The sequence below is a fragment of the Carlito syrichta genome, unplaced genomic scaffold, assembly GCF_000164805.1.
Source record: "Carlito syrichta isolate Samal-C Ts95f unplaced genomic scaffold, Tarsius_syrichta-2.0.1 Scaffold174522, whole genome shotgun sequence".
NCBI lineage: Eukaryota > Metazoa > Chordata > Mammalia > Primates > Tarsiidae > Carlito > Carlito syrichta.
Window position 1 is genome coordinate 25,217 of NW_007118618.1, and position 21,710 is coordinate 46,926.

The 21,710-nt window shown below is 37.9% G+C and overlaps 1 protein-coding gene across 1 annotated transcript in view; it reads left to right on the top strand.

Moving 5' to 3' along the window:
- Window positions 1-21,710, top strand: part of LOC103252876 (phosphate-regulating neutral endopeptidase-like) — a 50,913-nt gene that overhangs the window by 21,281 nt on the left and 7,922 nt on the right. Inside the window, exons 3-7 of the mRNA XM_021709331.1 lie at window positions 2,086-2,140; window positions 8,088-8,155; window positions 13,212-13,342; window positions 19,420-19,485; window positions 21,209-21,313. Of these exons, the coding sequence (XP_021565006.1) occupies window positions 2,086-2,140; window positions 8,088-8,155; window positions 13,212-13,342; window positions 19,420-19,485; window positions 21,209-21,313 (425 nt within the window). The remainder of the gene's footprint in view (window positions 1-2,085; window positions 2,141-8,087; window positions 8,156-13,211; window positions 13,343-19,419; window positions 19,486-21,208; window positions 21,314-21,710) is intronic.

The window sequence follows — 21,710 nt, forward strand, 5'->3', positions numbered from 1 at the left end:
AATCCACTCACCTCAGCCTCCCAAGGCGTGGGATTACAGGCTGAGCCACTGAGTCCGGCTGTACCACATTTTTTTTATCCAGTCTGGTTTCGATGGGCAACACGGTTGGTTCCATGTTTTTGCTATTGTGGATAGAGCTGCAACAAACATACGTGTGCAGGTATCTTTTTTGTTGAATGATTTGAATTCCTCTGGGTATATTCCCAATAGGGCAATTGCTGAGACATATGGAAGGTGAATTTCTAGTTCTTTCAGAAATCGCCACACTGTCTTCCAAATAGGCTGCACTAGTTTGCGTTCCCACCAACAGTGTAGAAGTGTTCCTTTTTCTCCATATCCTCGCCAGCATCTGTTGTTTGTTTTATTGTTTTATTAATGATGGACATCCTTACTTGGGTTACGTGGTATCCCAATGTGGTTTTGATTTGCATTTCTCTGATGATGAGTAAGGCTGAGCACTTTTTCATGTGTCTGTTGGCTGCCCGTATATCTTCTTTTGACAAGTGTCTATTCATGTCTTTTGCCCACTTTTTAATGGGGCTGTTTGTTTTTTTTCCTTTTGACATGTTTGAGTTCCTTGTAGATCCTAGATGTTAGGCCTTTGTCAGATATACAGTTGGCAAATGAAAATGTAAATTATTAGCATGAATTATATCACTTATCATATTGTGTGATACCAATTTTAAATACAGATATAAGAGCATTTAATTTGTATGTCGAATTACCAAAATGACGCAGTTTTATTGTGTAGCTTGTACATGTATTTGCATATACATGTACATGCATATGTATTTTGTTCTTATCAGCATGGTGGAAGTGCTGCACAAAACCAACTCTACTGTTTTAATTTCATGTATCAATGTGCACACAGTTTACCAACACTCTTTACCTTCGGCTTACTAATGAGTAAGGAAGGACTGAAAGGAAGGAAATACTGGGTTGTCCTATCTTTTTCTTATATGTCTTCATTTCTGGAGTAAGTGGTTGGCCAGTACAGGGAAGTAGCAGGAGTCAGAAAGGATATGACAGGATTCCTCGGTTATTCATGTTTTTTTAGAATGCCACTACCTTCTTTTAATGATCAAAATGAATTCTTGTTTGAATGGAAGGCATTGTGAATTTTTTGGGCTGTCAGAGCCCCCACTTACTCAGTCCTAGACATAACATGCTGACCTTGTATTCATTCTGCATTGCACTGAACTCCCAAGCATTGTAGGTCTGCTGGAATCCTGTGCTCCTGGGGCATTGTGAACACTGTGTGTGAATGGGGCTTCTATGAGCTGCAGACATGCATATTGAGTGTTTCCTCTGTTCACGCACTTGTTCCATTGTCTCCCAGGCTTCACTTACAAAATACAAGTTCAAAGATAAAATTATTAAGAATTTCAAGATAAAACAAAGTGCATGACCCTTCTCTGCATGAGGCCTATGGGGCTGTATAGGTTGTATGTCCATGAAGCTGGCCCTTTCTGTATCAGGGAAGCTGCTGGACAGCCTGAAGTCTCATGGGCACACTGTGAGTGAAGGACCCCAATTCACAGCAGGCTGGACACTGCCAATAGTGTTTCTGTGCAAAATGATTTCCTTGAAACCTTTTAATATACTTATTTCATCTCAGTTGAATTATTTATTTGTATGTTTATTTATTATTATTATTTTTAAGAGACAGGCTGGAGTGCAGCGGCGTGATTATAGTTTGCTGCAGCATCCAACTTCTGGGCTCAAGTGATCCTCCTGCCTCAGCCTCCTTAGTAGCTGGTACTACAGACATGCCACTATGCCTGACTAAGATTTTTTAAATTTGTTGGAGAGACAGACTTCTCACTATGTTGTCTTGGCTGGTCTTGAAGTTTTAGCCTCAAGCAATCCTCCTACCTTGGTCTCCCAAAGTGCTGGGATTATAGACGTGAGCTACCATACCTGACTCAGTTGAATTAATATCATCCTTGAGATGGTTGGATCTCTTAGAGGGCTTCTAGTGCCATAAGGAGTGCCTTTCAGATGAACCCTTGAAACCTCAAGGCTGTGTCTAAAACCTGGTACTCATCATTATATCAAATCCATTTTTGTTTGTCTTTTCCACAGGATTTCCAGCAGGAGAGCTCCAGAAGCCTTTCTTTTGGGGAACAGAATATCCTCGGTGAGTAAATTAGTAAGGAAACCAGTTGTTGACAGATTCAGAGGGAACACATTGCTTTGACAGAGGTCAGCAGAAACAAAGTCAGTGATTATTCAGCAGAAAGAGGGCATAGAACCTGGCATGAGTCAGATCTACTTTTATCATTTTAGGGATTTGTTTTCTGATCCTTGTTATCAGAGTGTGTGCCAGGACAGGAAAGCCAGCTTACACATATGCGGTTTTCATTTTTGTGAATTTATTCACTTACCATTGACTCATAGTACCAATATTTAGAACTTGAAGGATTGTTGGGGTTTTGAGTTGTTGGATCTAAAACTATTCCAGGTAGAGGAAACAATGTGAGAAAATGAAGGAAAAGTGTTTAGAGAATGGCAGAGTTCGGTTTGGCTAGCCCAAATGGTATATGAAAGGAAGCAGTGGGAAAAAAGTTTGGAAAAGAAGTTTAACCTTCTTTTGATATTAGAGGGCTCTGAATGCCAGGTAAGAAGCTTGGATCCTAAGAGGCAATAGAAAATATTGATGGTTTTGAGTCAGTAAGTAAAATAATCAAATTTGTCTTTAGAAATATAACCTGGGCAGCGAGATCTCATCTCTACAATAAATCAAAAAATCAGCCGGGCGTGGTAGCGCATGCCTGTAATTCCAGCTACTTAGAAGGCTGAGGCGGAAGGATCGCCGGAGCCCAGCAGGTCAAGGCTGCGGTGGCCCGGGAGCGGCCCACTGCACTCCAGTCTGGGCGACAGAGTGAGACTCCAATTAAAAAAAAAAAAAAGAAATATAACCTGTGGAGTTATAGATAAGTCTGGACTTAGGAATACTGATTTAAAGGCCATTAGTACAATAGCTGGTAGATTTATGTCATTCAGAATTTCCATATGTAGTAGGGATTTTGATAATACTTATTGTCAATACTATCACCACTTTTATTATATACCTTTGCTTGCTCTGTCACTTTAATGCATGGAAAATTTAGTCTTGATTTTGGGAGCTGAGTCTCTTGCATTTCGGTTTAGTATATGACAATTTAAATGTGATTATGTAGGTTTAAAAAATATGGATTCCCATATATATATATATATATATATATATATATATATAAATAAGATAAATATGATGGCGATGTTTTGATTTGAACTTCCCCAGAAGCAGACCCTGTGATATGTATTCAAGTGCAAATAGTTCTTTTGGGAGATGGCACCGGGAAACACCAGCAGAGGAGTGAGGAAGTGAGACAGGGAGCAAGGAAAACAAAGAATTATGTCTTATGAGTAATTTACAGCTGCTAAAATGAATTGCCACACGCTTAGTGACTTAAAACTACATAAATTTATTAGTTTATGGTTCTGTAGGGCAGGAGTCCAATCTGGGTCTCATTGGGCTAAAATCAAGGTGTCAGCAGGTCTGCATTCCTTTTTGGAAGCTCTAGGGAAGAGTTCATTTCCTTGCCGTTTCTAGCTTCTAAAGGGAACCACGTTCTTTGACTCATGGGCCTCTTTCTTCATCTTTAAAGTTCCATAGACACATCTCCTTCTGACTCTCATCTTCTGCCTCTCTTTTCTACTTTCACGGGCCCTTGTGATTACATTGGGCCACCCAGATAATCCAGGATGACTTCCTGGATTTCTTGTCAATTGATGAGCAACCTTAATTTTATCTGCACCCTTAATTCCCTTTTGCTGTATAACATAACATACTTATAGGTTCCAGGGATTAGCATGTGTACATCTTTTGGAGGCCATTATTCTACCTACCACATGTGTGTTACAAAGCCAGTTGTCATCATGGGCAACTGGGGCTCAGTCTTACTGGGAAACTATAGAACATTCTTCAGAGTCATTCCAACTAACAGGTAAGGGAGCCGGAGTATTTATCCTTCAACTCACCTTCCATCATTGATTGAGGGTTGCTACCAGGGGTATTACCTCCTTGGCAGTGCCCAGCCTAGGTGGGCACTGGTGGCTGGAGAAAGTCCTTAGGCAATTAATTTCAGGTGCTGGCATTTGGAAGCTCTCAGATTGGTGTGATCAAAATTGGTGAGTGCTGAGGGGACATGGGCAGGTTATCAGTAAAGTCTACTATAAGAAAACACTATCATTAGAATGAAAATTGTTTGTATTTAACCAAAACCATTAATGCCATTCCAGGCTTCGGCTGCATTTTTTTTTTCCTTTTTTTAGTGTTTAGGTATTTGCAATCAATTTTCCCTACTTTTAAGATTAGAAATATACATATGTATATGTATATTTCTAAAAATTTAACACTTAGGCTAAATATTCCGTAAGCTTTTTTCAGCTAAAATGTCCTAGAATTCTTTGATTTTGCTTATTGTTAACAATTTAACTGAGCTTCTATTATTGTTGTTATGTAGCTGGAGACATGAAAATCACTTGATTCGGTTTTGAAGTTATTGATTCAGTGATTTGTTTATTGGGTACATGAGCATGAGCATGATTTTTCTGACATACAAGTCAAGATCATAGAAACTTAGGAATTAATGTTGGCATCTGTCTGTGAGTTCTGCCATTGTTGATACTTGAGTGTGTGAGATTTTTTTTTTCCTAAAGAATTCTATGTCCTCACTAAAGTCATCCATTCTTACTTAAGATATCCACTCAATGAATAGCTATTAGGTATTATTAAGTATACTTGACATTAAGAATATGGAGATGCTGAAAGACATGGGAAGACATGGTCCAGTGAGAAGGCTTTTCATATATCCATGTCTCCTGTATTGATAGATGGATAGCTTCCATAATCAAGGGAGTGGACCTCCTTTCTGTTCACCCTGGTCAGCTTAGCCCTCACCTGAGTGTTAAGTCTAATTATGAGGCATGAACAAGCTTTTGTTTCTAGAGGAATCAGGTTTATAAATGACTGAAGACAACATTTCCCAAAGTGTGTGTTCCATGTAATAGTAATAGAGGTAAGTCTCCTCCTTCCTTCTGCTTTGAATACTCACACTACTCATCAGCATAAGTTTCCAATAACTTATGTAAGAAAGAAACCTATATAAATATATTTAATCCAGAAGTTCCCAAACTCCCCTTTTCCTTATGTTTTTGGAAATGCTAGTCTAGAATTCGTAACTGAAAAATGAGAGTTGAGAGAACTTGAGAACAATTCAAGAGAACCTTGTAACTATCTTCACATTTTTGAAGGAAAGTTAAGCAGAATGATTTCCTCTATTCAGAGGGGTCAATAGATGTTTAACTAGAAGCTACACCAGACCAAGAGATGGAAGCCATAGAAAAGAAATTTTAGATCAATATTAGGGAGAGCTGTTAAATTTAGACCCACTAAAAGAGGAGTTGGGTTATCTCAGAAGGGGGTGAGCTGCTGGTCACTGAAAATACCTAAGCAGAAGTCTTATGACCATTTGAATGGTTTTTGTAGAAGGGGCTCATGACTCTAGTAGGAAGCTGAACCAGATGACCTTAAAACCACTTCCTCCTCGAAGATTTTTGATAGCTGTGTGAGATCATGGTTAGTCCAGAAAGCAGTATAGTTTTTTTTTGTTGACAGCAAATTCTGCGCATATGTTAAGCCCATTGGGTAATAAGATCAAAAGAGAAACTGAGTAAGTAGTAAAATTATTGTCTTTCTCATTTTATTTTTGGAAAGCTAGATCTTCATTGAAAGAAGTATTCCAGTTTCTAGCCAGCCAGTCACAGTTGTATTTTGAAAGTTATATGAGTTTATTTATTTTTTTATGACATGCTAATTTAAATAATTCTCATTGACAAAATGGAGGATGCGAATTTAATATTATGAAACATTATTATTATCAGGCTTAGTCATATAAAATTACTTTTTCTTTGTCTCTTGTCCAAAGAACTGTGATTATGTAACTGAGAATTGAAACTTACAATGATTCAATCATTCTCTGAATTCTCTATTACCGTTTGCAAATAGGAAGCTTGTTGGAGCAGTCCTTCTTAAGGGACATTTATTGCAGAGCAGTTTCTATAAACTTCCATTGTTCATTCCTTAAATTCATCCAGTCAACAGCATTGACTGAGGGCTGTAGAGGACTGAATACTTATTCTCAGGGCTGAGAGACCTGGAAAAACTAAATGTTGCAGGCTGGACATTGATAGCTACTGCTGCAAAAATTAACACTATGTAAAGTTATAAGTTTATCCCACACTACTATGATAGCTCTATGATTGAAATGCATAATTTTACTCTTACTTCTTTAATGAAGGTTTGCAATGATGGAAAAACAGTAGGAAGCATTTTTTCAAATGCAAATTACCTTGCAGGAAAGAAATAACAAAGGAAAGAATTGCCACCAAGAGGAAAAATTAAATCTTACAGCACTTTCTTGGGTATAGTTGAGACAAACAATTAGCATGGTAAGGATCATTATGTCCTGTAATAACATGTTGCTTCAAAAATTTCCATTCCTTTCAGTTATAGGTCCTGTCTATTTGCTGGGAAACTTTTGATGTTGCATGTCAGGAGCCAACTGTGAAATATTTTTAGTATAATTGCAAATCTCATGATGAATCCCTACAATAAGAATTCTAAGTTGTCTATAATCCTCATCCACAGGTTATATGACTAAAATAAGATACATATAGATCTGTCACTTGCATAAAGTGGTTAAAGTCAACTAATCAACTAAATTGTCATTACTTTCTTACTATGTACTAGGCACAGAGAATTTAGCTTTGAACAAGTACATTAAGAGTTCACTGAAACTTAGAGTTGAGAGAAAATCACAGATACACACATATGGAAACCCATTTTGATTTATTCATATATTACAAATATTCTTTGCTTCAGTTATCTGTTGCTACATCACAAACTACCACCAACCAGTCATTTATTGGCTTATGACTTCTGCAATTTGGGCAGGACTGAGCTGAGACAGCTGGTCCCTGCTATGTATAGTGCTGGTTCAGGCAGCTTAACTAGGGCCGGAGGATTTAAGGTGACTTCACTCATATGTCTGTGCCCCAGTTGGGCTGGCTCTAATGCCTGGGGCCTGGCAGGGGCCTCTCTCTCTTCCTTCAGAGTGTCTCAACGTTTGGAGTTTCTTGCTTGCTTCACTTGGCCTTTCTCTCCAGCTGGGTGGTTGAACTCCTTTTCATTATGGCTGACTTCCAAGAGGGCAGAAAATGGAAGCTACAAAGTCTCTTAAGTCCTGGTCCCAGAAGACATACCTGACCCCTTCCACTGCATTGTTGGTCACAGCAAGTCCCAAGGCTAGTCCAAATGTAAGGGTAGGGAAATAGATTGCCTCTTGATGGGAGGAGGGGACATGTGCATTCAGGGGTGAGTAGAGTTGTTGGTGGCCACCTTTATAGATAACCTACCACATGCTTCTTCAGAGGTGAAGAGAAATAATGGAACACTTTTTCTAAACCTGGTTGACTTCACAGTCTTTGCTATTCAGTTGTCACCTCATCTACAACAGAGACTAAGGAACATGACTACTTTTGAAAACAGTGATCCCTTTTAATCTCTGCTCTATTCTTTTTATGACTGCATCTGGAAAACAGTTTAACTTCTAAGATTATAGTGACTTTTCAACAAGTTTTCAGATAAAAAAAGAAATGGTATATTTACTGACAGCATCTTTTGAAGCTCTGTTTTAGGTGTTCATAAATATAAAATATAGCTAGAGCAGATATGGAATCATAGAAATCTCAGGGCTGAAAGGGATTTTAGAAATTATCTCTCTTACATCCCTAATTTCACACTAAGGACACTAAGGTTCATATGTGATCATGATGACAATGTTGGAACTTATATCTTCTTTGCCCATTTCAATTGGAAGGTGTGTTTAATTTTTTTTACGGTTTTATGGGTATAGTTATTAGATTGTTATTACCATGGTTACTAGAAAACAGTTTATCTTGGCTTTCCATTGAAAAATTAAAGGATTATGCTCTGAGATTCTTGCTTGTAATTTTTTCCAAATTGTGTATTTATGCCATAGATCTCTGAGTTATGGTGCTATAGGAGTAATTGTCGGACATGAATTTACACATGGATTTGATAATAATGGTAAGTACTGGTTCATTTTATAAGCTGCTGCTTTTATAATAATGTTGACTATATGCATGTTAATTGCGATTATCTTTGCATAGCAGCAGCAACAAAGCTTGAAGATTATCCAATGCAATATGATTAGGGATTGAAAACTTTTCCCCATTTCTTGCTGTGATAACTTGCAATAAATAAGCAATTGTTCCCATTGGTGATAGAGGTAGAATAAAAGAAAGACCTTGTAAGCTCAATGAAATTAGCTTTGCATTTAGATCAGAATTGCTGTAGTACCACAACAGTTACAGGAATTGCTTTATAGCTTCTCCCTTTGTCATTTCTTTATTCACCATCTTGGTTGAATATTCTCCCTGGTGGTGTGAGCTCTGCTCCAATGATGATTATACATGTCTCCGAGTTAGGACTCGAGCTCGGCTGACTGATACCTTTAAACAATTTCAAGGATTATGCAGTTTTTAATCTCTATTTTTCTTTTTCTTTTTGAGTCAGAGTCTCACTCTGTCACCCAAGCTGGAGTGCAGTGACACACTCACGGCTACCGCAGACTCAACCTGCTGGGCTTAGGCAATCCTTCCACCTCAGCCTTCCAAGTAGTTGGAACCACAGGCACGTGCCACCATGCCTGGCTAATTTTTAAAATTTATTGTAGAGATGCGGTCTTGCCAAGTTGCCCAGGCTGGTTTCGAACTCCTGAGCTTAGGCAATCCTCTTGCCTCTGCCTCCCAAAATGCTGGGATTACAGGTGTGAGCCATTGCATCTGACCTGTTTTCCTTATATTAGTGTATATTCAGAATTCTTTTTTCCCCTTTATTTTAAAGATGTGGGGTACAATTAAGGGTTAGGTATACAAATGTTCATTATGATGAACATACCCTTCTGATGAGGTCCCCGTCTGATGAGGTGTGCCCCTCCCTGCACTGGCAGTTTCCCTCAACTGCCCATCCCACCCCCTTCCCCTGGCAGTTTCCCACTACTGCCAATCACTTTCTTATAGTATTATAATTGTTCAAGGTTCGCTTATGAGTGAGAACATATGGTACTCTGTTCTTTGTTTCTGTGATAGATCACTGAGTATTATCGACTCTAAATACATCCATGTTGCCACGAAGTCCATGTTTGTCCTCATTTAAGATGGCATAATATTTCGTTATGTATATGTACCACATTTTTTTAATCCAGTCCAGCTTTGATGGGCAACATGGTTGGTTTCCTGCTTTTGCTATTGTGAATAGAGCTGCAACAAACATGCATGTGTAGGTATCTTTTTTGTAGAATGATTTGTGTTCCTCTGGGCATATTTCCAGTAGGGGGATTGCTGGGTCATATGGAAGGTCAATTTTTAGTTCTTTCAAAAATTGCTACACTGTCTTCCAGAGAGGTTGCACTAGTTTGCATTCCCACCAGCATTCCTTTTTCTCTGTATCCTCCGCAGCATCTGTTTTGTTTGTTTTGTTCATGATGGCCATTCTTACTGTGGTTAGGTGGTATCTCAATGTGGTTTTGATTTGCATTTCTCTGATGATGAGTGAGGCTGAGCACTTTTTCATGTGTCTGTTGGCTGCTCATATCTCTTCTTTTGAGAAGTGTCTATTCATGTCTTTTACCCACTTTTTAATGGGGCTGCTTGTTTTTTTTTTCCTTTCGACGCATTTGAATTCCTTGTAGATCCTAGATGTCAGGCCTTTGTCAGATAAACAGTTGGCAAATATTTTTTCTCATTCTGTGGGCTGCCTCCCTGCTCTCTTGATGGTTTATTTTTCTTTACAGAAGCTCGTCAGTTTGATGAGGTCCCACTTGGTTATCTTATTTCTTATGGTATGGGCACTTAGGGTTCTGATCAGGAATTGGTTGCCAGTTCCAATTTCTATATGGGTGTCTCCTGCATTTTCTAAGATTCTTGGTTTGTTGTTTTACATTTGGGTCTTTGATCCATTTAGAGTTACTTTTTGTGTATGGTGATAGGTAAGGTCCTGTTTCAATCTTCTGCATGTGATCAGCCAGTTTTCCCAGCACCATTTACTGAATAGGTTCTCCTCTCCCCAGTGGTGGTTGTTGGAGGCTTTGTCAAAGATGAGTTGGTTGAGAAATTGAGGCTTTGCTTCCAGAATTTCTATCCTGTTTCATTGGTCTGTATGCCTGTTCTTGTACCAATACCAGGCTCTTTTGATTGTTGTAACCTTATAGTTTGAAGTCTGACAGTGTGATACCTCCTGCTTTGTTTCTTTTGCTAAAGATTGTTTTGGCTATTTGTAGTTGTTTATGTTTCCATATGAATGTCTGTATTGTCATTTCCAGGTCTGAGAAGAATGAGGTTGGTAATTTAATGGGTATTGTGTTGAATCTGTAGATTGCCTTTGGCAGGATGGACATCTTAACACTGTTGATTCTTCCTATCCATGAGCATGGACTATTTTTCCATTTGTTTGTGTCTTCTTGGATTTCTTCCAACAGTGTTTTGTAGTTCTCATTGTAAAGGTCTTTCATTTCTCTGGTTAGGAAGATGCCAAGGTATTTTTTTTGTGTGTGTGGCTTTTGTGAATGGGATTGTAATTTTTATTTGGTTTTCTGCCTGCTTATTGTTGGTGTATAAGAATGCAACTGTCTTTTGCACATTTATTTTGTACCCTGAGAATTTGCCAAAGTCCTTTATCAGTGCAAGCAGGTTTTTGACAGATTCTCTTGGATTTTCGAGGTGTAGGATCATATCATCAGCAAAGAGGAATAACTTGACATCCTCTTTTCCTATTTGGATACCCCTGATTTCCTTCTCTTGTCTAATTGCTCTAGCTAGGACTTCTAACACATTGTTGAACAAGAGGGGTGAGAGTGGGCAACTTCGTCTTGTTCCAGTTTTCAGGAGAAATGTTTCCAGTTTCTGTCTGTTTAGCAATATGCTAGCTGTGGGTTTATCGTGGATGGCACTGACCATTTTGAGGTATGTTCCTTCCATACCTAGGTGTTCGAGGGTTTTTATCAAGAAGGAATGCTGGATTTTTATCAAAAGCTTTTTCTGCATCTTATGATATAATCATGTATTTCTTGTTTTTACATCTGTTGATGTATTGAATTACATTTATGGTCTTGTGGATGTTGAGTCAGCCCTGCATCCTGGGGATGAAGCCTACTTGGTCATGGTGGATGATTTTTGAGATGTGTTTTTGGACCTGATTTGCTAGAATCTTGTTGAAGATTTTTGCATCTATGTTCATAAGGGATATTGGCCTGTAGTTCTCTTTTTTTTTTTAATTGGATATTTACCCAGTTTGGGTATCAGTGTGATGTTAGCTTCGTAAAATGATTTGGGGAGAATTCCATCTTTTTCAATTACCGGGAATTCTTTCAGTAGGATTGGTATCAGCTCCTCCATGTATGTCTTCAGAATTCTTTTTTAGGCTATACTTTCTTAATAATGCATGATATAGAATATTCTGTGTATTCTGGTAACATTAAGGCAAAAGGAAAGAGCAGAATATGGCATAAACTAAAGAAATAGTCACCTTTGTGAGTCCTCGTCATTTTTAATCAGCACTCCTTTCTCCTTTAACTTTGGAATATTATTGGAAAGCCACATGAAGTCTCTGAAACTTACGGATTAGCTGCAAATTACTATCACATCCACACAATGATTTACAGGCATTCTCAAGAACCAGCTGGCCCATGGCAATGTTGTCTAGAAGGGGACCTCTTTTTTCCCTGCCTGTAGAGTTCCCAACATCATTTCTTGGATGCCTACTCCAGGGCCAGAAACCCTTTTAGCTCTTATTCTTATGGAAGATTCTGTCTGTGCTCCTATCTGCCTCTCCTTAATTACCTAGGTATTTTGCTTCCCTAGTCTCTTCTTCCCTGTTAAAATGTAGCTGCCTTGTAGTCATCTGACTCTCCAGAACTAGACTTTCTGCCCTTGGGTGTTTGGTTTTTCTGAGAGAAGAGTCTTAGCTAAGAAATGAAAGCTAGTATTGCTCTTTTGGCTCTAGGCCTTTCTTCCTAGGACATGTAAGTAGAGTTTCCCCTCAGAATCTTCTGGAGACCTTCTGGAGTTTCTCTCAAAGGACAGGATTTAATGATGGCAATTCCACTCTGTAAGGAATACTTGGAACAGTGAATTGCACATATAAATCATGCTCAGTAACTATTTAATGATTGGCTGGTTAGTGGGCAGAGGACAGTGACTCCCTACTATCCCAGGAGGTGTTGTTAGTAGCAAGTAGCTTTACTGAAGAGCTTTGAATTGTTCCAATCAATGCCTTTGCTTAGGGGACTTTCTTGTAAACTCTCTCCATAATTAAATTTAAACAATGCCTCAGATTCTAACAGTAATCTTGCATATAGATAATCGAGTTGCATCCAACCATTTATTTCAAAGGGTGTAGAGAAAATGAAGAGTGAGTGTGTAACAAGAAATATGTATAACTAATCTTTTTTCCCATTGTGTTTTGGAGATTTCCATTCTTGCTCCAAGTTTTCTTTTTAGAGCAGTCTTCCTTGTTTAAGCAGGACAGATGGGTCTCCCATCCACACTGATGGCTATGGAATGATTCATAACAGGTTTTATGTGTCTCTCGGCTCCTGGCAACTTGGAGGAAACAGGTTCTCATAGGGCTGAGTCAAGGTCTGTGGTTGCACAGTGCAGATGACTCACTGAGGCTATTCCTATGGATCATTTGGAATTTCACTGGTAATAACGCTCTGATTCCCTCCATAGTCTTTCTGAATGAAGCCATTTTATTTCATAATCGAGAGAACATTTGGGGTCAGATCAGGTGAAGACACAGAATTCAAGATTGGATAAGACTCATGCATGCAGTAAATTGACGAATCTCATTTTTTAAATGCTCTTTGTTCCTTAGAAGGAAAGAACTTCCTCAATCCTCTTTATCCTTTTCACCCTTTTTACAATTAACCCATGACATTAGAGAGAATGCAAGAGCTGCTCTCAGGAAGAGTGTGCCCTACTGTTATGACTGCTTTTTGAAGGCTTGTCGAGGTAAGGGAAAGGAAAAATGAATTTAATTTCCATAAATAACACAAGTGTCTTCGAACTTTCCTTTTTGCTAGGCAGAAAATATGATAAAAATGGAAACCTGGATCCTTGGTGGTCTACTGACTCAGAAGAAAAGTTTAAAGAAAAAACAAAGTGCATGATTAACCAGTATAGCAACTATTATTGGAAGAAAGCTGGCTTAAATGTGAGTACAACTGTGGTTAAGGGGGCACTTTGTAGCTTATTTTTCCTCATCTGGACATTAGCTTACTTTAAACTACTGTTTTTCAATGTGTGCTTCCATGATCAACAGTGTCTGCCTTCCCTGAGAACTTGTAAGAAATGTAAAGTATTGAGTCCTACCCTGAGATCTGCTAAATAAGAATGGCTGGAACCAGTAGTGAGGCTGTCTGTCCTTTCACAAAGTGATTTTAATACAAGCTAAATTTTGAGAATCATAGGCCTAAACAATAGTTTGTTGTCCCATACTCAGATCAATGTAGAAAATCTTGTAGCACAGATAAACAATAACATTCTTGTAAATCTCCCATACCTCATATCATTAAACATTTTCCCCCTAAACTACTACTTAGGTTTAATTAAAAGAAATAAAACCTCACCATTTTGAATTAATGGGTCTGTGAATTGGTTAAGAGTTCTTAGTTATAGAAGTTTGAGCAAAAAAAAATGCTATTTTTTCAAAGTTTATTTTCTATTATATATATAAATATTTTTTCATAAAGGCACAGATGAAATTTTATACATGCTTTTTGTGTAGGCGAAATTTTGTTCCTTTCCTTTTTTTGTCATCACCTTCATCTTCTTCCCCTTTTCTTTTCATCAATCTTAACTTCCCTACCTGTAATTGATCTAAATAACCCTGATACTTTTGTTACCATGTTTCTATAAAGATAGACACACACACACATCTTTAGTTCACTATTTTCAATGGCTATTTAAGAATACTTAATAGGAATATATATAACTTAGTCAACTAACATCTTGATGAGGGGTTGTACTTTCTAATTATAAATTCTGCTGCAGTAAACACGCTTATTGTGTATGTATTTCTTTTTTCCCCTGTAGGATAGATTCCTACTGTCACCAAAAATGTTATAACATTTCTTATTTCCAGTGGTGTTTATGAAAGTGTATTTATCTTCTGAGTTATTTTCTTGTCAAATTTTAAAATATTATAGATGTTAAAATTTAGTCTATCATTTAAATTATGCATATTTTCCCTAAATAAGTTACTTCTCCATTGGACTCTGTATGTGGTATCTTTTGACATACAAAATATAAACATTTTTATATAGTCCAAGATACCTATCTCTCTTTAAAAATTGTTTCTGTATTTCCATTCTTGATTACAAAAGTGTCTCCAACACCTATACCTATATCATATGTATGGAGTATTCTAGATTTTCTGGGAAGGTTTATATTGTTTTGTTATTTAAAATTAATATTCATGTAAAATATTTATTTTTATATGGAATTTAATATGAGAGTTCATTTTGATTTTCTTCCAAAAAATAGCCAATTGACCCAGCATAATTTACTAAAAGACATTTTTTTCCCCTCAAATGCCTTTAAGGATCAGAAGAACCAAGTCAGTATTTATAAACATTTCCTTCAAAACAAAATGGGTGGCAGAGGCAAGAGGATTGCCTGTCAAATGTGTGTCATAAATTAGAATCTCATACACTGAGAATTAAATTTCTAAGAGTTAAAATTCTGGATTATATATTCTGCTGATTTACTTGTTGATTTCATTCTGTCTCCCCCAACCCAAAGAAGATTCCATTGGGATTCTAATTTAAGTCGCTGTAGATGTATGGAATTGACATTTTAATGATAGAATCTTCTTGTCTAAGGACATATACTTTTCAATTTGTTTGATTTTTGTTTTAAGTTTTCAAATAATGTTTTATAGTATTCTATATATAGTTTATTTACTGTACTTTTTTTTCTTACTTTTTTCCCCTTTATTTTGCTGATTTGATTAGGTTAGTTTTCATGTCTTTTCACCATTATTAATTTTCTTGTACTTTTCCATTGCATTTTCTGTTCCCTGGTTTTATAATTATGAGAAAGATTTCATTCATTGTATTTGATAATATGATATCAATAAGGAAGAATTGTTGATAGGTTATACATCTGTAGGAAGACCTTCCTCTAAAACATATGTATACACTGTATGCTCCCAATTTATCTAGTCAAAAACACAGCACCTAAGAGAAGCAAGGTGGCCACATACAACTGGAGTAGGTCAGTATATCTTAAGTGGTTTTTCCAGGTTCTTTTGGTCCCTTAACTAGACATGAATTCTGTCTTGATATCTTACTGGAGCTGAAAAAATACTCAAATCCTTGCTGTGCCTCAAGTTCATTATACTGGGGGTTTATATCACCATTCCAGATGAATGTGTGTAAAAATCCAGGTGCTTTTTTTTTTTGAGTTGGAGTCTCACACTATCACCCAGGCTGAAGTGCAGTGGCACCCTCAGGGCCACTGCAGCCTCAACCTGCTGGGCTTAGGCGATCCTTTCATCTCAGCCTTCCAAGTAGCTGGAACTACAGGCATGTGCCACCACACCTGACTGATTTTTTGATTTATTGTAGAGACAAGGAGGTCTCGCCATGTTGCTCAGGCTGGTCTCAACTTCCTGAGCTCAGGCAATCCTCTTGCCTCTGCCACCCATTTTGTTTTGAAGGGAATGTTTATAAACACTGACTTGGTTCTTCTGATCCTTAAAGTATGCTCAGTACAAGTGAGACTACTGCTCATTCAGGAAGAGAAACCAGTCACTAACCTTGAATATGTCTCTAGCTTTTTAATCCATTTCTCTGCCATATATTTCTTAATACCTACAATTATGACATGAGAACACCTCAGATGGGTGCTTCTGTGTATTTTTATTAAATTCATGGTTTTTCACACTGAAAATTCATCCGGAGTATACGTTGCTTCAAGAAAAGCATAGCAATCCACAGAGGGGTTCTGGAGTCAGACATGGGTCCAAATGTTGGCTCAGTAAATTACTAGTTTTATGAAATTGGGCAAATTACTTAATATTTCTGAGTCTCAACATCTTCATCTGTGAAATGGGGAAGTATTCCTTAACTTGTTTGTTTGTTGTTAAAATTAAATGAGTGAAGTAACGTGGAACACCAGCACAATGCCTGACACGCAGTGAGTGCTCAGTAAAAGGTAGTTAATATTCTTCATCCTTTGTAACATATTCATGGGTACCCCATCCCAGGAAAAAAACAAAGACAAAGACTTTGGGGCTGAAAAAAACAAAAACAAAAACCTGCAAAACAATAAGAGAGCAGCTTTCTTGGAGGAAAGGAATTCATGTTTCCTAGTGATTATTATATGCAGACATGAGAGTTAGATCTTTCACTTAATTGAAACAAATGTAATTCTCAAACTGGTCCTGAGAGGTTTACATATTTCTAAGTGTTGATATTTTATATACGAGTAAACTGAGGCTCAAAGAGATTAAAACCCATGGTAGAGTTAGAGTTCAGATCTATTATGACTTCAAAGTCCATATATTTTTCCCATATCATACTCTGTTTCTTATTTTAAATTCACTTTATGCCTGGGTGATGTGTGGGTGGACTGTTCTTCACCATCCATTTTGGCCAAAGTGTCAGATATTGCAACTTAATTCTGACAAATGTGTACCTTTGTCACAAGGACAATAGAAAGGGCATACCTGTCTTACCATAAATCCACTCAACCATCAGAAAACAGTTTTAGTCTCATTCCCACAGGAGAGTAGGTAGCTTCCTTTGTGGATATGAAGGGCCATACTTTATTTTTCTGGCTTTATTTGTAGGGGGCATTTCTCTGTGCCTGAATCTTTCTTTGCAGTGAACTGAGGAGAGCTCAGATAGGCGCCACAGAAGTAAACTGAGAGGCTAAACCTGGGGCTATGTGGTCTACTGAGGCAGTCCAGATTGCAAGGAGCCAGAAGAGTGAGGCAACTCCAAAAGCCTCTAATTTAGGTATAAAGCTAAGAGTAAAAAAACAAATTCAAGCATGAGTGGATAGAAACATAAGCATCAAGAGACAAGAGGAGTTGGGACCTGAGAAGCAAAGGCTCTGGAGACAGAAGACTGCTTGGGTCTGAACCCCTGTGAAGTGTGAGCAGTTTACTTAATTACTATGTTCTTAGGTTTACTAGAAGCAGAGCCCAAGAAGGGATTCCTTAGGTCAGTGATTTATCGAGAAAGTATTTTTTTTAGGAGAAACCTGTAATGGAGTGAGAACAACATATTAGTTTCAGTATAAGTTTGACCTTACCCTGATCTTACAGAGGGTTCTGGAGCATGAAGTGCACCACAGATATTGTTCAGCTCAGGGGCAAAGGGTTGGTCTGTTCTAACTGCACATCAGTCAGTCACTGGAAGGTTGGGTATAACCTCCCAGCAATATCCAGGTGAGGTGACTCCCATAAGCTAAGATTGATCTTCCTGAGCTTTGAGCAGTTATACGAATGGGTGCACAGTCCTGTTAGAAAAGGGGATCCAGTGGGGTACCAACAATACCTGCTACACAGCCCAGCTTTAGATCCTCATTTGTAAAACAAGGATGGTGACAATGGTACTTACCTCATAGGCTTGTTGACAAGAAAGAATGTATATAAAGTAGGAATGGTAATTTTTGTGGACTGAAGCTAGGAGGGTTCTGAGTGATTACAGTGATGAATATTTTTCAAATATTCTTTGGTATTGTTCTATTATTCTTTGGTATTGTTTGATACCTAGGTGACTGAGCTAGTTTAAAAGTAAAGAGGTGGCGAGATCCATGGCTTGTAAGTTTAGAGCAGAACAAATTAGCACAAACTTAGTAACTTGAAACAACACAAATTTTTTATCATACAGCTCTGTTTGTCAGAGATTTGCTGCAGGTCTCAGTAGCCTAAAATCAAGTTGTCAGCGGTGCTGGGCTGTGTTTCTTTCTAGAGGCTCTAGGGGACAATCTGTTTCCTTGCCTTTTCTATCTTTGAGAGGCTGCCCAAATTCCTTGGCTAATGGCCCCTTCCTTCATCAAAGCCAGCAATGACTAGTGGAGTTTTCTCACATCACATCGCTCTAACACTCACTCTCTTGCCTCCCTTTTCCTTTTGTAAGGACTCTTATAATTACATTAGCTCCACCTAGATGATACAGGATAATGTCCTCATCTCAAGATTCTTAATTAATCACATCTTTAAAAAGTTCCCTTTGCCATTGTAAGGTAACGTAGTTACAGGTTCCAGAGATTAGGATGCAAACATTTTTGGAAACCATTATCTTGCCTACAACACAGGGGTTGGCAAACTTTTCTATAATGATCCAGATAGTAAATAATTTAGGCTCTGTGGGGAGTATGGTCTCTGTTGCAGCTATTTAACATTGTAGCAAGAGAGCAACTGCAGATAACATGTGTATGAATGGGCATGGCTGTGTTCCATAAAACTTGATTTATGGACACTGAAATTTGAATTTCATAAAATTTTCATGTGCCACAAGCTATTGTTCTTCTTTTGATTTCTCCCGTCACCCTCCAGTCATTGGAATATGTAGAATCCAGTCTTACTTTGCAGCCAATACAAGAATAAACAGCAGGTTGGATTTGGTTGGTAGGCTTATATTGGTTGCGAATATTTTTATCCTGGCTCATTCAAGGTTTTAAGAAATAATCTTTGAGTATTGGGAAGAATTTCTTCACCATGCTTGGATAATTGTCATACATATTGCAAACCTCGACCTTGTGATCTGCACTACTTCTATTTGATTTTTTTCCCCCGGAGAACTACCCATTTTTTTCATTTTTCATGGCCATTGCTGAAGTTAAAATGATGATGGTTGGTCTTGAAATCTTGGTCCTGTGTGGACGGTAAATTTTTGGAAACACAGGAACAATGAGAAAAATACTCAAATTATGTGAGTTAATCACAGAAAGTAACCTGTGTATTGACATTTCTGTATTTTTCCCATTAAGCCAAAGTCACTTAGAATATTGTTAATGTTTTGTTGGAACTGGCTAAATTGGTGAGAATAAAGAGGTAGGTGAGAAATAAATGTGTAGCATACTAAAATAGAAATGATTATATTCAAAAGTGCCTTGCTGTGGTTGGTTTGCAATCTCAAAATATATTAGGACTACCTCTGATTTATTGACTATAATTTTCTATTTAAAACATGACAGTTACCTTGCTATAATATGTCTGCTTCTTGCTGAATGATAGTTGACCACAAAACACTCTTTTAATTTTCTTTTTGTTAGGTGAAAGGGAAGAGAACCCTGGGAGAAAATATTGCCGATAATGGAGGCCTGCGGGAAGCTTTTAGGGTATGCACTGCTACATTTACTGTGGTTTTAAAAATTAAGCTGTAAAACACCATATGAGTGTACCTCAATTTATACTACAGTCATGATTTTTGAAAAGTTAGATATGGAATTTCTGTAAATAGAATTGTATTTCCCCACTGACTCTATTATATACATAGAACTGCATTTTTGTTTTTGGTGCATAGTCACCTAAAGAATAATATTTGTTATTAAGAATCATGCATTTAAATGATAGTTTTCATAAAATATATTATCAAAGCTTACCATGACACTAGCTTGACACTAGAGCTAGGTACATAGGAGTTTTCCTTGAGTACAGCTCTCTCTATAGCCTTCTTTATACCTTTCTCTTAAAATATCACTTCTAAATTATGGTCAGAAGGTAGTAGTTCTCATATACTGGGCCAAGTAAGAGTCCATAATAACATTTTCATCATCTACTGGTCTGTGGTTAAACAAGAAACATAAGGATAATGTGAAAAACATTTCATAAAGCTAAATGCATTCAATTTAAAGACCATACTGTTATTCCCAGGTTATAACCTTCTTCTATTCTAGTTAAAGTAGACTTTATTGGATTGGCAGTGGTGGGAAACTGCCAGGGAAGGGTGTGGGGGGGCACATCTCATCAACAAGGGTACCTGCATAATGAAAATGTATATACCTAACCCTGAATTGTATCCTACATATTTAAAAAAAATATATATATATTTTATTTTAGAAAGCCGGATTTATTGAGAGGACAGAGAAACTCACAAAGTAGGAGAGGACCTGAAAGGGTTGCCCCTAAATAAAAAAACTTTAAAAAAATAGACTTTATTTTACAAAAATGAGGGTGATGGAAGATGATAGTTTTCCCTCTTACTTGAGAAAAAAAATGACAGTATGTTGACCCCCAAATGTATTGATATAGGGGCCTTGCCATTGTGTTAGATTTGTTTGTCCTCTGGTAAGAATAGAGAGAAGAGCTTTTTAAAAGAGTTGTTTAATGTCTGAACACTTTGGCTTGGGTGCTTTGGTATTTATTGCAGGCAAGGTCTTTTTTTTTTGAGTTGGAGTCTCACTCTGTCACCCAGACTGGAGTGCAGTGGCCGCTCCCGGCCACCACAGCCTCGACCCGCTGGGCTCCGGCGATCCTTCCGCCTCAGCCTTCCAAGTAGCTGGAACTACAGGCGCGCGCTACCACACCCAGCTGATTTTTTTGGATTTTTATTGTAGAGATGAGGTCTCATCAAGTTGCCCAGGTGGGTCTCGAACCTGCGGGCTCAGGCAATTCACTCACCTCAGCCTCCCAAGGCGCGGGATTACAGGCTGAGCCACTGAACCCGGCTGGCAGGCAAGGTCTTTTTACTGGTGCTCCTGCCTCACTGGTAAGAAATAGAACATGGATTTGCATTTCCAGGTATTTGTTTTATTTTCTTTACATTTTTTTTTTATTTTAAAGATGTGGGGTAAATTCAGGATTAGGCATGCAAGTTGTCATCGTACAGGTAAAGTTTGGGCCTCCTTTTGGTCCCCAGTTTGCCTGGTTTGAGATCAGGTAGGTAGCCTTATTGATGTTGTGTCTCTCACCCCCCCACCCCCATTTTTCTTAAAGGACAACTTGACGTGATGCATTTTGCACATGGCAAAAGTATATGCTTGATACCTTTGTGCTGGATGAGAAAAGAGAAAACCACCACTGCAGAGGCTCATCTATTTGCTTATTTGCTTCTCTCACTAGGCTTACAGAAAATGGATAAATGACAAAAGGCAGGGAGTTGAGGAGCCTCTTCTACCAAGTATTGCATTCACCAACAACCAGCTCTTCTTCCTGAGTTATGCTCATGTGAGTAGACCAAGGAAGGGACATCAAATATGAGCTGTAGGACTTTAGATTATTTCCTTGATCAAAAATTGGGAACAGAAGTTTAATGGCATGACTTTGATTATAGCCAAACTTTTATTTTGCTAATTATTTTCAGGATTAATCAACTGAATTGAATCAAGGTTGATTGATATTTTTTCTCAAGTGGGTTACTGGCCTATGGTAACTCACTTGATAGTTCTCCAGTATCTCTTGACTTTTAATGAGTTTGCTATTATTTGTAACCATTTCTAATAACTTGTTCTTTGGCATTTATTGCCTTGCCCTTTTCTATATTTCTCGTTCTTTGTCTCATTTTCTCACTTTATCCTACCACTCTCAACCTATGCGAGACCCTCAGGGCTATGCTCCCAACTGT